This window comes from Crassostrea angulata, chromosome 9 (genome assembly GCF_025612915.1).
Source record: "Crassostrea angulata isolate pt1a10 chromosome 9, ASM2561291v2, whole genome shotgun sequence".
Classification (NCBI taxonomy): Eukaryota; Metazoa; Mollusca; class Bivalvia; order Ostreida; family Ostreidae; genus Magallana; species Magallana angulata.
This window is the reverse complement of record NC_069119.1, coordinates 27,218,925-27,236,443: the sequence shown is the minus strand read 5'-3', so window position 1 is coordinate 27,236,443 and position 17,519 is coordinate 27,218,925. Positions and strand designations below refer to the sequence as shown.

Here is a 17,519-nt window from a genome sequence, read left to right as displayed (position 1 = left end):
GTCAGAAATAGACAAATAAAGTTTTATGTAGGATATTTAGTTCTTTAAATTTTGATATTGGTTTTGGGTCTTAAGGTATTCTTTCAGTACTTTAGTTTAAATTGTGAATTTTTCTTTTTGACTCGCACATACAAAAAAAAAAACCAGTTATTAAGTGAACAATTTATTATAGTCAGTAACAAGAATTTTGTATAAGAATCTGAGTAGTTTGTATAAGCATTGGAGCATTTGGCACGAGGTAATATTCATGTAAAAAATATAAGAAATGTTTACACATAATACAAGAGAACTGAAAAAAGAATGAAAAGGTGACAATAATAATGACAAAAAATAAACAAATACTGTTATGGACATTGGTTACCAAATAAAAACATAATGAAAGAAAGACGTAATATATGGAAATGTATTGTAAAAACTGACACAACATGGACATGAAATTGACAAGCAATTTTGTATTGTTGAAGCTTTGAGATATAAAGGTAATGTGTTTAAATTTTCAGGATATGTTTGTAAAGGTATATTTGGGACATCAAAATTTATATTAACCTTTATAGTATTGGAAGAAAAATAAAATGATCACAAAAATTTTTGTAATGAAAGATAAACTTCAAAAACTACACACACTAATACTTTACAAAATTTACATCTTGACCTTCTACATAAATCTGTATAATTGGGCAAGCAGTTTCATTAAATGGCACCAATTTACACTTAAAGTTTTAATATTGTCAGAATATTTTTTTTTTTGCTTTGTTAAGCAAATGTTTTAAAATACAAAAATGTTATTGAAAAATAAGTGAAATTTGAGACATCAAAAAATTTATGTAAACCTTCACAGTTTTGGAAGAAAATTAAATGATCACTAAAGTTTTTGTAATGAAATAAAATCACAGAAACTCTACACACTAATACTTAAAAAAAATTACAACTTGACATTCTACATGTAAATAAACCTGCATAATTGGGCAAGCAGTTTCATCAAATGGCATCAATTTACACAAAAACTTCTAATAACGGTACTGTAATAACGGTACTGTCAGAATAATTTTTGGTTTTTTAAGCAATGTGTTTTAAAATACAAAAATGTTGTTGAAAAATAAGTGACATTTGTGACGTTTCATCAATTGGCATCAATTTACACAAAAACTTCTAATACTGTCAGAAAATATTTTGCTTTGTTAAGCAATATGTTTCAAAATACAAAAATGTCCTTGTGTGACATCAAAAAATTTCAACATTTAAAGTAAAATAAATATTTGAATGATCATTAAAATTCTGTGGTATAAGATAAACACTAAAGCTCCACTTATAAACACTAATAAAAGGATTTGATGAGGAATTCAATGCAAAAACAAATAGAAGTTTCAATGTTAAAGGTAGAAACCCAGTAAATTCAAATAAGTTGCTGCCTTTCTGCTAGTAACAATGTTAATGATACAATTTAGTACATACAGTTACAAGCTTAAAATGAAGTAAAATAACCCAATTCAATACAAACACTATGAACATCATCATACCACCAACACATAAAACATGTACATGAGGAGCCGTACATGACTAGTTCAGTTTTGTTCAATGACAGAAAACAACTCATTACTGCAAACTGATTTCCTCCACATTTCCATTTTTGACCTTACATAAACATGTCAAAGGCATTCTAATCTTCAAGTTGCTCACTAGTTCTTCTTCTTTGCAGTCTAATGCCAATATCATTTGACACTTTTCAACTTCAAAAGTTGTATACTTATCTTCTTCTTCTTGAATAAGAATAGAGAACGCATTATCTAAATCTTCATATGCAATAATGGTGCCCTCTACGCTCGATACGGGTGGCTCACACTCCTGTGTCAAAAACAAATTACCGGTAATGTACAAGTTGTAAAATGCAAAACAATAACTAAAAATGATACAACTCTCTGTGCATACAATGCTTGAAATAAAGATTAAAATAATTACATTCAGGATTTTCTTCTTATTTAGAATAACTTAGTTACTAATTGATTTAATAGTTGTCTATATAAATGCAATAATAATACAAAGTATACATTGCATATATCATTTTATTCAAGGATACAAATAATGTAAAAAATTTCGGTTATAAAGAATAGTAATACATATTGTTATACTTTCAAGTTAAATACTGAAATCTGATTGGTTAAGACGCAGTTCCTAATCCGTTCTATTACCCTCAGCGTTAGCAACGGGTAACATTACAAATTGTTACATGCGCGAAAATTATGCGCGTACGGTTTGCTGTAGAGTTCACGTTATTCCTATATAAAAGCAGTAAAATTTTATTAAAAAATAAGACATTCAGATTAACAAAATAAATAGTGCCTGTTTGGGAGGATAACAGTTGAAATTGACACCCCTCGAAAACCATTGTCAACCTCTGCTTTGCGTCGAATGACAATGCTTTTCTTGGGGTGTCAATTTCAACTGTTACCCTCCATAACAGGCATTATTTATATAATATGTTTGAAAAAAAATAAAATAACACTAACTATTCACCTTAATTGATGTTTTCGATGTAGTGGAAACTGATGTTTCCTCATTAAAGGATGTTACTACAACATCTGTAAAGCAGAGGTATTTGCCAACTCCTGATGTTGATGTCAAGTCCCTCCAAAGGGACACTTTGACAGTGTCTGTGTCATCCTTTATTGTTACTGATTTTACCTGGACATCGTTGCCCTTAACTTTAACTGTTTTTGTGATGTCCTCCTGTAAATAGCATAAACCTGTAATTCCATTTCACATAAAAAAGATATGAACGTTAAAATTTATTACATTATTCTACTTGTCAAACAGAATGAGAATTTTACTAATTGATATAAATTGATATATTTATTAAACAACATAAATTCATACTTACAGATATAACTGTTCCCTTCACTGACACAAGGGACTTAATCGGGGACCTTTTGACCTGTTTTATGGTCAACGTTTCAGCAGGTGGGGGGTTGGCAATCAATGCCCCCTGTCTTTGAATTTCAGTAGGAACATCAACATCAGAGGTCTTCATGACCTTGGTATTTTTGGTGATGATTATCCCTTCAGTAGGCTCAGTTTTATGTATGTAGTTCATCACTATCACTGATGTGCCTTCATCAAGATTTGCTTTCTTGCTGATGTCATACAGAGTTGCCTTCATGGCCATGCTGTGGTCTGCAATTCCAATGACACAGTATTCTTTTTTCTCTCCACTCTCTACTTGATATCGAGCAGTACTGCTTACTCCACAAACTTTTACCTTTAATGGCTGAGAGTATGGTTTGTTCCCTTTGCTAGCCTTTAACTTGGCTAAAGTCAGCATCTGTAACAATGAAAAGTACTATCTGAGAATTGAATAGTAGATGTTTATATTCTTTTGAATTTTTGATATATATATCTTTTTGGGTTTTTTCCCCAATTGATTTTTATCTTCGAAAAGAAATAAACAAAGGCTTATGGTCTGAATAATATGATTCTTGGGTACCCCAAGTCAGTATTTTGTCATGCAGTACATTTGTATACATATGGTCTAAAGCAGAATTATAGTCTGTGGTGCTACTTGTTTTCAAATATTGAAGATTAAACTTATCAATCATGTATTTTACAAGATAATCTTCAGCTAAATTGTTGAAATCACCAGCTAAAATTATTGAATTGGCATTACTTGTGTGCGTGGTTAATATACAATTGATTATGCTTCTCACAGTTTCTTTATTTGTCTTTGGAGGGATGTACAAAAATATAATAGTAATAATTTGTTCTCCGACTTCAAACTCAACTGACAACACTTGAACTTTTTCGAATAGATTTTCCTTCAAATTTGCCACTTGGCATGTGATTGTGTTTTTTACATACACTGCCAAACCATAAACTGGCCTCCCTATACCCTCAGCTTTAAAATCACTTCGATGCAATGTAAATCCTTGTAAAAAAACAGATTCTTGATCATCACTTGCCATCAAACGAGATTCTGATACAAAAATAATGTCAGAAGCAAGAACTGAGAAATCTTTTCTCAAGTCATGAATGTGACAATGAAGAGACCGAATATTGAAAAAGGAGACAATTGAAGCAGTTGAATGATCATTAAGCAAATTTTCGACACAGAACTGAAGTTTACATTCTTCTCTAAGCCTTCTCATCTCATTTATGACAGCAGTTGAGACAGCAATTTTTTTTTCATTTAAGTGCAAAATGTGCAAATTTTCCAAACAAGTTACACGGCTCAATCCAACATAGTGCATATGATCATTTTTTCTTGAGCCAAAATGCACAACTGCATTAGTCAGGGTAGATCCCTGTGATTTATGAACAGTTTTAGCAGCACTTAGCTGGAGAGGAAATTGTTTCCGTTTAACCTGGTAAGTTCCATTGATATGAACCTTAAACATTCTTGTAATTTCTAGTATTGGGGTCCATGATCCACATATGCCTGGTTTGTATAATCTTGCTAATTTTGTTTGTAATATTTTTCCTATGCTGGAATCTGTAAATTTGACCCAAATAATGCTGCATCTATTTGATCCCTCTACTCTGTAGTCAAAATGTTTCACAATGCAAGAGGCACCATTTGTTAACCCATCTTGCACATCAACATTGTTTGTAATTTCAGCTGTGACATCAACAACCAGTCTTAGCTCTGAGAATAATCCCATAGTTTTTGAACTATCATCTGGAATACGTTGCAACACTTTGGATTGGATATTTGTATTGGAAGTGCCAATCACCCAATCAAGTGCTTTTATGCTGACTTTCTTGTCTCTTTCTGCTTCGTTATACACCACTGTGTTGTACATCTGTACTTCTTTTCTTGTTGTAAACAAGTGGGGAAAGCTTGACATTTGGTTATTTTCTTCCTTCACATGTTGTTTCAAAATGTTGATATCATCTACAGTATGATGTCCTTCCCTGAGTCTATTTAACAATTCTGCGAAATCCTTGTCATCTTTCTGTCTCATGATTATGGTAAGTTCATACATTTTGAAATTGTCTTTCCACAAATTTATTCCAAGAGGTCCATAATCTCTTGAATTTTGACAGAAAATCCAGCTATCATAAACTGGCTTCAGTTGGAATAAATCCCCTACAGTTATTACACTTATGCCACCAAAGAGTGAAGTGCATCCTCTTATCTCTTGAAGTCTCAAGTTAACAAAATTGAACATGTTTTGACCCACCATAGATATTTCATCGATGACAAGTACTTTGAGATGCATATACTTTGTTCGCAGTGTATTGAGTTGCTGCATATCCAGTGGTTTGTAAGAAAATCCTTGTCCAGCAGGAATACAGAATGCTGAATGAACTGTAGCACCATTTATATTATGTGCAGCTTTTCCGGTTGGTGCACAAAGCAGAACATGAAGGTTATCTGGATTTTGACTTACCTGATGCGAGTAGTATTTCAACAAGGCCTGATACAAAGCTCGAGTGACAACACTTTTCCCAACACCTGCACCTCCTGTCAAGAACACATACATGGGGTCAGTTTTAGTTTTTTGCCAGTGCAAAACATGGTTGAAAAATTCTTTTTGTTGTACATTCAAATTTCTCACCATATCTCTGTATGAATTATCATCTAATTCTCCAAGCTGTGAGATATCTTCATCTAGTTGTTTACGTGCAATACCCAATTCTAATCCAATGTCGTACTCTGGAGCATGTTTTCCAGGATCAAAACAGCCATATGCCTCCGACATTGTTGGTCCCTCTTCTCTATCCATCTGTTCCTGATGTTCACAACCAGGTGCAAAATACTCTGAGCAAGTGTTATCATCCATATATTGAGAAATTGCCTCTACATCATCAAGGTTTACTCCTTTTTTTTCATACTCCTCCTGTTTTTTTTCAATCTGACCTTTTGCAGATTTAAAACTTTCTTCAAATGAATTAAATGATTTGAGGAGGTCTTTATCTTCTTTGCGCCAATGTGTGAAAAGCATAAGTAGTTCACGATAATATTTTTCAGAATCAGTTTCTTTATCAAAATGAACCCATCTAAGAACACATGGTTTTTTCCTTTTCACTATCTCTACACCATTTCTGAAAATATAACTTTGTGAAAGTTCTTCCACTAACAAATTACTTTCTTGATCTTCTGACATATCATTGTCGTCATTTTCTGGCAAATATTCTTCGGATGTAGGGTTTTTATTCTTTTGTGGTTTGTATTTTACATAGAACTGAGAAACAAAGTCTGCTAGGCACAATCCCTCTAATGCTCTTGGTCTTTGCTGGTATAATGTTACAATGTTGCCAGACTCGATGTCAGTGCTATCTTCTTGTAACTCTTCTAAGACATGTTTTGGTTTTATTAATACAACACGCTCCTCTGGTGGTGAAGTGTTTACAAAAGTTATGCCCCTTGAAGAGTGGCGCAAGGGCATCTGAAGCACAATATATACAGCTTCCTGAGCACCAACTTCTACATGCGATAAAAACTTGTTTCCTATTCGACGAACTTGCTGGCGTATATCTGAGTTACTTGTTCTTGCCTCTTCACAAGCATGACGAAGTAAGTTGGACATGCCTCTTTGTCCTTTTGAAATATAAGAAACAATATAAACTGCACATGCATAAGGATCTAATATAAACTGGATGTCCATGTTTGCTTGCCAGCATTTTAACAATATTGGGTTGTATGCATTTATTCTCACTTCATTAGGACTTCTCTTCAAAAACACTCTGTTTTGTTTCAATGATGATCGAATGGCTTGAATGTAGGTTTCCAGATCCAGATTCAGATTTGACAGGAATTCTTGGAAGCTTAATTCACTTTCTTTAAACGCTTGTGAATTTAGATATGCACAAATCTCTTGGAAGGTTAGTACCGCTGATGCAATATTTTCATCTTCCTCATTCAAAGGGGAGAGAATCATTGTGAAAGGCATTGGAGGAATAGGAAAATTGAACCGGCATATTGGTTTATTTTTCTTCATACATGTTCTTGCATGTCTGTGCGTTTGATAATTCACAAGAGAAGGATCAGCCCCATCTTTATTGCAAGAAACATATTTGTTTATGAATTCTGCTACTTCTCGATATTCATGTGACAGTATATTTGGAGCATCTTTAATCCACAGCAGCATATGCACATGAGGAGAGCCTCTCTGCTGAAATTCGATTCGATAAAAAGAATCTTTTATCTGACCAACTGGATGCGTATCAGTACCTAAAACTTCAGTGAAAAATTTACTAAATCTGAAGTCAAAATATCTTGCACAGGTAACTGGATCTGCTTTGATAAGTTTGCTTTTATGCTCCCAGCTCATGTTTAAAATTTCGTCATCAGAGTAAGAAACATTTTCAATGAGTTCACCCAAACACCTCAACAGTGGAATCCATTTTGTTTCAGCTGCTGAAAAAGAGCAGAACCAAGTTGGCAGACCTAATTGTCTTATCATGGCAAATATATCTTTTTTTGCTTTTTCCCAGTATGGTGGTGAACCACGTAAATTGCGTAGTACCTGAAATCCTTCATTCAAACGCACAATCGAATCAGCAGTGTGTGAATCAAGTACTTGTGCTGCTGTGTACTTTTTGCCATTCAACTTGCACTTTCGTATTGCCAACATGACTTTGTCTTGTATTTGTTTAATTTGAAGTTTTTTCAACTTGTAAAATAAATTTGGAATGCATGTAGCACAACGTCTATCAATATTTCTCAGTTCCCATTTACAAATTGTGCTGTAATGCAATGGTACAAGTCTCAAAGAATTGTCAGGTCTTGCTTCACCACAATATATAGCAGGAAAAGCAAGAAACTCAGAGTATTTATCCTGGAAAATGCTCAGAGGAATGTTATTTTCTCCTGGAGCAACACTCAAAATCTGGTTAAATTCACGAAAATCAACACTTTGAAGCATAGTATCTGTATTGCCAGTTGCTCTGTCTTCAATATTAGTTTCCTCAGCCCATGTTTCAACAATGTTTTCTTCCTCTGAAAAATTGATGTTCTCTTCTGGATGCTGATCATCATTTTCTTGATCAAAAGCTTCAAAATCCCACTCTTGATTTAATTCAATCCCCTCATTTTTAAATAAAGGACTATTCTGTATCAACCACTTTGTTGCTTCAATAACTTTGCTCGGGCGAATTCTTTCAAATGCAACACAATGTTTAAAGCTTAAACAACGTTTGAATTTGAGAGGTATAGTTTCATTTTCAGTTAAAACTCTTGGAAGTTTTTTCACAGTTGATGTCACATCTGCTGGAACATTCACAACATTACCTGTTATACTTAGCTGTCCACCTCTGGGTTTTTCATGTAGTTGCATGAATGGAATTCGGGGGGCAACAAGACGCTCCTCTAAGGGTGATAAATCAAGTTCAGGAGGCTTCTCGGGAAACTGTAAGCCATTCATTGATGAACATGGTGGAATTTTGTTTTCTTTAAGATACTTGTAGCAGGTGTTGCAAACTATGTCACTTATATGCAATGCAGAATGCTGAAGAAATTCATCAGATATTCCTGTTACCTTTCTTATAGAGTGCTTAAACCAAGTTTGAGAGCAACTTTTACACACATATTTGGGACCAACATTCACTGTTTTGTGAAAATTGCTAATTATACTTTCATTTCCATCATTACTAACCTTTGAGTTAACTGAACACTCAATACATTGATCTGATTCTCCCGAGAAACAAAATCGGTTTTTGATATTACGAAATGTCCTCAGTGAAATGATATTTGTTTTTATTTTGTGCAAATCAAAAGAACAACTTTCTTCATTAACAACATGATTTATCTTTCTTAAGACAATCTGCAAGTGTTGAAAACTCTGAACCGATAACAAAATAGCAGAGCCATCATGACAAGGGTTTCCATACCTATCACGGGCATGAGGGTCAAAAATGTAAAAACATGAATTGTAGTAACAAACCGCCACAGCAGATTCATTACACACTAATATTCCTGCACCAGACCCATCAGCAAAACAAATATTCAAAGCTGTTGCAAGTGAATAAAATGGCAGTTGTTCTTGGAAAGAATTGCACATGTCTCCTGAAAATGTAGTCTGAACATTAGCTTTCACTAGTTTTCCATTGAAGCACAATCCATTTGGTAAATCAGTGGGATGAAGATATGGAAATTGGCAGACTCTACGTGCATGTCTATACAGTTTATCACCCTCATTAAGCAAGTAATCTAGATCACTTGAACTCCAGTTTTCAAAGAAAGTGTCTGCAAAATCTTTGTACAAAATACTAACAAGTGCATTAGCAACACATTGTCTACCCCTACTCAATTCTGAAAAGCAGTTTGATCCTTGATGTATATTTGCAACTATACACTTCTCAGATGGTGTTGTATTGTTGTGAAGATCAACACCATTAATGCCAAGTTCATTCAACCTACCACATTTTACTGTATCAACTTCACTGATCAAACTGTCAATATGTGCTGGTCTTTTTCTGCCATTTCTCAAGTTATACTTCTTATCAAAACCTTCTTCCATTTTGACATTAACTATTAAATCATTTGTTTATAAATTATAGAAATTATAGACAGAAGTTTGTTTTATATACATACCATTTTATAGTTATTCTACATTTGATTCTATTAAATCTATTGTCGCTGTAAAATAACTTGGCTCTGTTTATCAAACAAATTTAATACAAACATCAGTTTGTGATAATTATTTCTTAATCAACACTGCTTATAAATATAAATCACCACTTCTGTTAGACCGTAGTTCAATATTGCCATGCTAATCTATTTTTAAATTATGACGTATATAAACAGAGAGGGATGTAAACATGACCAGTTTTTCCGATGTGCATGTTGCGGGGCCACAAACTTGATGGTAGGTTAAATTAAAACATCTCCAGATTTCTCAATTTCAAACGTTTCATAATCACAGTTCTTGTAGTTTCAACTCCTCGTTTTTCAATTATTCAACTCTACGAAACAATTAAGTCGCACTGACTCTCAACTCTACGAAAAATCAATCACACAGATTTTCTCCCACGTCCATATAATTTTCAACTCTTGTGCTTCAAATCATTGTTTTGTCACACAACAAATTCAACTCCTTGTTATATCACACACAAAAATAAAGTGCAAATAAAAAAAACCCTAAGGCCTAAAGAATGTACGTTATGTTTTGAGTTCCAACTCTTGTTGATACGTATTATAGTCCCCGTTGACACAAAACACAGGTAAACAAAAGAAGGCTATATCAAAATAAATGATGAAACTAACTATTCACATACCACTAGAGCAATATGCAATATCTAGCAGCGCCACAAACCTACATTACTTACCTACTCAGCTACTGTAACAGTGTAATAGTCGGCCATACAGACTATAAATTTAGCATCAATTTAACCAACAATGCATCGCCTACACAGCGTATATAGAGTTGAATTTATGTAAATTTTGCTTTAAATTCTGTGAACTATTTTTCATTTCATGCATCATTACCTTTAGGCTTGGTTTATTGTGTTTTTCTTCTGATCTTCCAACGTGTTGTTGTTTACAAAACGTACAGCGTGGCGCGTATGAATAAAAAAAAGAAGTTCTAAATTGTCTGGAATAAAACAGTAAATATTTTACGATAAATCATTTGTCTACATTTTACAAAAAGTCTGATGATAATTCAATTTATCTCATTAAGTTGTTCAACACGTGTACAAATCATTTGAGTGGAAAATTGTTGTGCACTACTTCTTTTCACGGAATGTTTTAGATGAAGTATTTGCCTTAGCGCGGGAAAACGCGCACCGAGCTTATTTGCATAAAAGCGATTATAACGCGGGGCATACATCGATCTTATGAACCATGTGTACGTCAAATTTAATTTTAGCAAAAATTCAAACAATCAATGAAAACACTCTTGTTTAAAAGGAAACATATTTGACACTCTGTTTACAATTAATTGATTTCAACGGGAGTGTATCCTTGCTATGTGAAATGTGTCAGAAGATTTTTCCTGAAACTATATTCTTGTGCGGATTGATATAAATTTATACAAAATTAAACATGATTTATTCTTGATTAAAGTTTATTAAAAACATTTTTTTACCTCTGACAAGCAAAATCATTCTTCCATTTTTCATATATTCGTATTTTGATAATTGATATATTGGAGTGAACATCAATTAGAAAATGTGATTTAACCCAGTGATGGGAAACCCCTTTCCAGTGACTTAACTGAGTTGATATACATCAACTCGTAAAAATGGTATAGCAGAAAATTATACTTTGAGGCTGTTTGGATGAAATACTGTAAGTCGTTTTAATTCCACCGTGTTAAATTTTCATGATTTTTACTAAAGTATCAATTGCGATGGTTTTAATTTCACGCTGCTTAAAAATTCAATTGATCAGAATAGAAGCATTTAAATTTCATAATATTTGGTTAAAGTGTTCAAACTAATGCTTCTTAGGAAAATTAAAAAATAGGGGATGGTATACATGTAAGGGTATTTCTAAGTGATGTGATGCTTTTGTCATGATAATATCATGTATATGTATGTAGTTTTGAATAAGGTTTCTTATTTAGGGAGGTTGAACAACAGTTGACCTCTAAAAGATTAGGTAAAGATGCTTTATTTATGGAGAGCCCTATAAATCTGTGTTAAATAGAAGAAAGTGGAAATGCTGGGTTCACTTAAATTGCCATATTTTTCGTAATCCTTAATGGATTTGGCAAAATGAGGTAATCTTTTTCTCAGAATAGCATAAGCTTTGTAAGTTTAAGACAAGATGACTTTTCAGAGAATGTTAGTGTAAGTTTCAAGACTACATGGTATTTTCAGATTTCTCATTTAACTGTAATTTTGAGTGGATTTTTACCAAAAGTAGTATATTTTGGGAAAATGGATGATTTTGTTGGTTATACATTGTATATGTCATTACATGATTTATTAGCTATAATATACAAGGGAAGTAAATGCCTTTTAAATGTGTAGAATGACCACCACTAGAGTAAATTGGCTTAGAAAGTAGGTATTTCCTATTCTTATGACAATTAATAGGCTTAAGTTAATTACCAAGATAAGAATTAATACTGCACAGTAAAAGAGTTTTAATCAATTGAATTATTTAAATTATAAATTTGCAGCAATTTTGCTGTCTGATTTCATGAAATAACATTAAGCAACCTGACTTATATAACTTAATTTTTTTAAGACAGCATATTTTTCTTTCAAATAAAATTCACATGTAGACAAATGCAGTTATCAAAGTATACAATATGTCAAAAAACTCAAGTTTTTGCTCCTTCCTATCCAAAAGTGATATTTTAGATATATTTACAGAATTCAAAAAGCCATGGCCCCCCTCTTTCCAATTGTCTCCATTACCATTACATGTTGGATATGTAAATGTACATTTGACCTTGAAATAACATCTGCTATGATAATTACTCTCGAAATGATCAAGAAACAACAAATGTTTACCCTTTTGTTGTATATATGCATCAAAAATGTAGGAAAACATGTAAAATTTGAACATTTATCATGGAATTCTCATCCGTCCCCAGGTACCCGGTTGTGTTTGAATTTCATTTTAATTACCGGTAAGAGCAGACATCACACTGGTAGGTCTTACTATTTTAGCAAGGTTAAAAGGAGACTAGAAACAAGAATAAATAAGATATTCACTAAATATGATTATAAGCTTACTGTTTCATGAAAACAAGAAATCGCATGTATGGCGGCATGTCTTTTTGTGAAAAAAAATGTTACATTACATCCATTTACCAAGAAATTATCAATTTTCAATATCAGTGATGGTTGTTTTTAAATATGTGTGAGAAATGACTTAAGGGAATTGCCACAAGTTTCATAATATTAAGGTTAAAGTGTTCAAACTAATGCTTCTTAGGAAAATTAAAAAATAGGGGGAGGGTATACATGTAAGGGTATTTCTAAGTGATGTGATGCTTTTGTCATGATAATACCATGTATATGTATGTAGTTTTGAATAAGGTTTCTTATTTAGGGAGGTTAAAAATAGTTGACCTCTATAAGATGATGTAAAGATGCTTTATTTATGGAGAGCCCTATGAATCTGTGTTAAATAGAGGAAAGTGGAAATGCTGGGTTCACTTAAATTGCCATATTTTTCTTAATCCTTAATGGAATTGGCAAAATGAGGTATACTTTTTCTCAGAATAGCATAAGCTTTGTAAGTTTAAGACAAGATGACTTTTTAGAGAATGTTAGTGTAAGTTAAAGGTAGCAAGGGACAGTTTCGGATAAAGTACCCGTCAATATTTTTGTAAAATTGAGAGTTGCTGTACTTAAAGGCTTATGAGTGTTGCTAAAATTCATGAAATGATTTTTAATGATTATCATTACTTAGAGGGATGTCTCTTGTTGAAATTGATATTCAATATGTAGGCCCCATATGTTAGGTACATGAGATTCAGAAATAAAATGTGAAACCTGCGGCTAATATGACTGTTGTGTTGACTTTAGACAGTGAACATGCAAGTTACAGACGGGAGGGTAAATAACACGAAAAGTTGGTGGATGGGGCATTATAAACTATACACCGGTAAGTTTTTGACATGTGATGGTGCAACATGCACATGGTACGGAAGGTCAACCCTTTGCAGGGAATTGGCTGGGGGAGGTCTAAAAAGCTGAAAAATCATGAAAAATTAGCAAAATATAGAAGGGTCAAAATCTCATAAAAACCAGTATGTAGAAAATTTTACAGGTTTTGACTAGTAATTTTCTTCTGAAATTGGTGTTTGGCCTTATAAAAAGTGAATTAAAGGTATTTGTGCTGAATGGGAACTGAGGAAATTCTAGTTACAGGGTTCCGAAGACACACGTCCCGAGGCGACAATGAAACGTATCAAAAAAACTGTCCTGTGCCATCTAATGTCACGTATCAGGATATGTCATACTAATTACATTTCATGGTCAGTGTATTTTTTTTCAGAAATACTATGCATATGTTAATGTAAACACAGCTATTAATTATTAGTACCGGTACATGTATTAACACAGCTTATTGATTTTTTTAATTTCAGCTATTGGTGGCCACATGGTTTTTACCTGTTGATTCTTTTCAGCTCTTGAGGTTAACCTGTCATCTCTACTCACATGCATATTCCTTAATGTGTTCTACAGACTATTTACCAGTAAAAATTAAATCGGATAATTCATGAACAGTTACTGTAATGGAACTTTAAGAAAGCATCATGCCTTGTTGTGGTTTGTGTTTGATAAGAAATTATAACAAACAAAATTATGGCTGTTTAAAGTAATTTACAATTGTTAGCTGTGAAAATTTCTTTTTCAATAAAAGTATGCAATTATGTTTCTTTTATTTTGTTTTTAGCTCACCTGAGCCAAAGGCTCAAGTGAGCTTTTCTGATCACAATTTGTCGTTGTTGTAAACTTTTCATATTTTCATCTTCTTTTCAAGAACCACTGGGCAGATTTCAACCAAATTTGGCACTAAGCACCACCACTAGGTGAAGGGGATTCAAGTTTGTTCAAATGAAGGGCCACGCCCTCTTTAAAGGGGAGATAATTGAGAATTATTGAAAATTTGATGGTATTTTTCAGAAATCTTCTTCTCAAAAACTATTCGGCCTGAAAAGCTTTAACTTGTGTGGAGGCATCCTCAGGTAGTGTAGATTCAAGTTTGTTCAAATCATGTTCCCGGGGGTAGGGAGGGGCCATAAGAGGGGGATCAAGTTTTACATAGGAATATATAGAGAAAATCTTTGAAAATCTTCTTCTCAAAAACTATTAGGCCAATAAAGCACAAATTAAAGTGGAAGCATCCTCAGGTAGTGTAGATTCAAGTTTGTTAAAATCATAGTCCTAGGTGGTATGGTTGGGTCACAATGGGGGAATTGATTTTTACATAGGAATATATAGAGAAAATCTTTAAAAATCTTTTTCTCAGAAACTAATAAGCCAGGAAAGCTGAAACTTATGTGGAAGCATCCTCAGGTAGTGTAGATACAAAGTTGTGAAAATCATGACCCCGGGGATAGGTTTGGGCCACAATGGGTGGGGGGGGGGTGGTCAAAGTTTAACATTGGAATATATAGAGTAAATATTTAAAAATCTTCTTCTCAGAAACTAATCAGCCAGATGATTATTTATAATTGTTAAGACTTTGGCCCAAGGACAGTTCTTTGGCCTCACAAGAAGGTTCAGAGTTTGATGTAGGTTTATATCCCATGTATAAACTATTGTTAAGGATCTTTTTTTGAGAACTGCAATACTCAACATGCGATATGACTATAAAATCAATATAAAATCATCCTTTTAGAAAAGGAACTAATGATTATAAACATAATAATATTTAGGGGGGAAAATGGATTTTATTTATACAGGATCTACATGTATTAATGTACATTGTCCAGGTAGTTTGCATTGTGACTCCATTAAGTTGATTTTATCATACCTATTGTTCCTCAGGTGAGCGATGTGGCCAATTTGCCTCTTGTTTTAGTTTTTCATTGTTTTTCAATATTAAAAATTAAACATATGTAACCTACGGTAATTTGCATGATGAGTACAAAACTTAAATCCGTTTTTAAATCGGACGATGCATAACAGATATCGGGGTTTAAAAATTGATTTTTCAGAAATTTTGATTCTGCGTTTTTGGTTTTAAAAATAGCGTGAAGTTCAAACTCGTACCAAAAATAATTCGAAGTTTGTTAAGTACTTTGACACCTTCGGAATTATTTTTTTGTTAAGTCGTTCTTAGAATCGTTAAGGATTTTGTTAATTCGTACATAGTTTCATTCGTATTTATTTTTACCATTTCTTTAAGTTGCTCGTTATTGATTTAAACACTCTGCTTCTTGCAGGAACATCAAGCTTTACTCTTGACATTAACGGAAGACCCACTCGTTGCTTTGCAACGAGCTTTGCTCTAGTTATTATTAGGGTCTTCCGTTTTCAACGGAAGACCCTCTTGTTATTCTTCGGTTTCTTTTTATTAGGGTCTTCCGTTTTCAACGGAAGACCCTCTTGTTATTCTTCGGTTTCTTTTTATTAGGGTCTTCCGTTTCCAACGGAAGACCCTCTTGTTATTCTATTGTTTCTTTTTATTATTAGGGTCTTCCGTTTCCAACGGAAGACCCTCTTGTTATTCTATTGTTTCTTTTTATTATTATTATTATTATTCTTTTTCTTTTCTTCTGACTCCTTTTTTGCTTCATAACTCAAAAAGTTTTTAACCGATTTTGATGAAATTTTCAGAGATGCTTGCAAGTTGGCGTCCCTCAAAAATGTTAAAGTTTTATAAAGAACGTCCCCTCCGTTTTGACGTGACGTCATTTTTAAAAATTTCAAAAAGTCATTTTGTCCCGGACTTTTCTCAAAAACGCTTTAAGAAAGAGGCTTGAAAATTTCAATGGTGATGATTTGGTCGATTTACCTCTGTAATAAGGCTGGAAATGAAAATCTGTCACTTCCGGTCGAAACCGGAAGTGAAACAAATTTTTCGAAAAAATGAATTTTCTGATCAAATGAAAAATGAATATGTGTTTTGTAGAGCTTAATTAGCTGAATCAAACACTGAAAGCTGTTTTAAAATCGGACGATGCATTACAGAGATATCGGGGTTTAAAAATTGATTTTTCCGGAAATTTTGATTCCGCGTCCTTGGTTTAAAAAATAGCGTAATGTTCAAAGTAATATTAACTCGTACCAAAAATAATTGTTAAGTCGTACTTGAACAATTCGGATTTTTTTTGTTAAGTTGTTCTTGAAATCGGAAAGGTGTTTGTTAAGTCGTACTTAAAATCATTCGTATTTTGTTAAGTCGTACCAGGAATAATTCGATTTTTTTATCTTTTCATTTTAGTTACTCTTGTTATTGGTTTAAGAGCTCTGCTTCTTACAGGAACTTCCAGCTTTACTTCCGACATTAACGGAAGACCCACTCGTTGCTTTGCAACGAGCTTTGCTCTAGTTATTATTATTATTCTTTTTCTTTTCTTCTGACTCCTTTTTTGCTTCATAACTCAAAAAGTTTTTAACCGATTTTGATGAAATTTTCAGAGATGCTTGCAAGTTGGCGTCCCTCAAAAATGTTAAAGTTTTATAAAGAACGTCCCCTCCGTTTTGACGTGACGTCATTTTTAAAAATTTCAAAAAGTCATTTTGTCCCGGACTTTTCTCAAAAACGCTTTAAGAAAGAGGCTTGAAAATTTCAATGGTGATGATTTGGTCGATTTACCTCTGTAATAAGGCTGGAAATGAAAATCTGTCACTTCCGGTCGAAACCGGAAGTGAAACAAATTTTTCGAAAAAATGAATTTTCTGATCAAATGAAAAATGAATATGTGTTTTGTAGAGCTTAATTAGCTGAATCAAACACTGAAAGCTGTTTTAAAATCGGACGATGCATTACAGAGATATCGGGGTTTAAAAATTGATTTTTCCGGAAATTTTGATTCCGCGTCCTTGGTTTAAAAAATAGCGTAATGTTCAAAGTAATATTAACTCGTACCAAAAATAATTGTTAAGTCGTACTTGAACAATTCGGATTTTTTTTGTTAAGTTGTTCTTGAAATCGGAAAGGTGTTTGT

The 17,519-nt window shown here is 33.2% G+C and overlaps 2 protein-coding genes across 3 annotated transcripts in view; both read right to left on the bottom strand.

The window, feature by feature from the left end:
- Positions 1-1,134: 1,134 nt before the first annotated feature.
- On the bottom strand, positions 1,135-11,116 carry LOC128163426 (uncharacterized). Of its 2 annotated transcripts, none has more exons than XM_052827042.1 (4): positions 10,421-11,116; positions 2,876-3,316; positions 2,512-2,724; positions 1,135-1,842 (listed from the first exon to the last, which is right to left on the bottom strand). In XM_052827042.1, exons 2-4 carry the CDS (start codon positions 3,314-3,316, stop codon positions 1,594-1,596), a joined length of 903 nt encoding a protein of 300 aa, XP_052683002.1. In that variant the 5' UTR covers positions 10,421-11,116; the 3' UTR covers positions 1,135-1,593. The 2 variants fall into 2 exon arrangements, with proteins under 2 accessions (XP_052683002.1, XP_052683001.1); XM_052827041.1 differs by lacking the exon at positions 10,421-11,116 and adding an exon at positions 10,261-10,397.
- The window catches only part of LOC128162243 (uncharacterized), a 30,568-nt gene continuing 18,447 nt past the window's right edge, over positions 5,399-17,519 (bottom strand). Inside the window, exons 2-3 of the mRNA XM_052825411.1 lie at positions 5,550-6,532; positions 5,399-5,455 (exon numbers count right to left, since the gene is read on the bottom strand). Of these exons, the coding sequence (XP_052681371.1) occupies positions 5,399-5,455; positions 5,550-6,532 (1,040 nt within the window). The remainder of the gene's footprint in view (positions 5,456-5,549; positions 6,533-17,519) is intronic.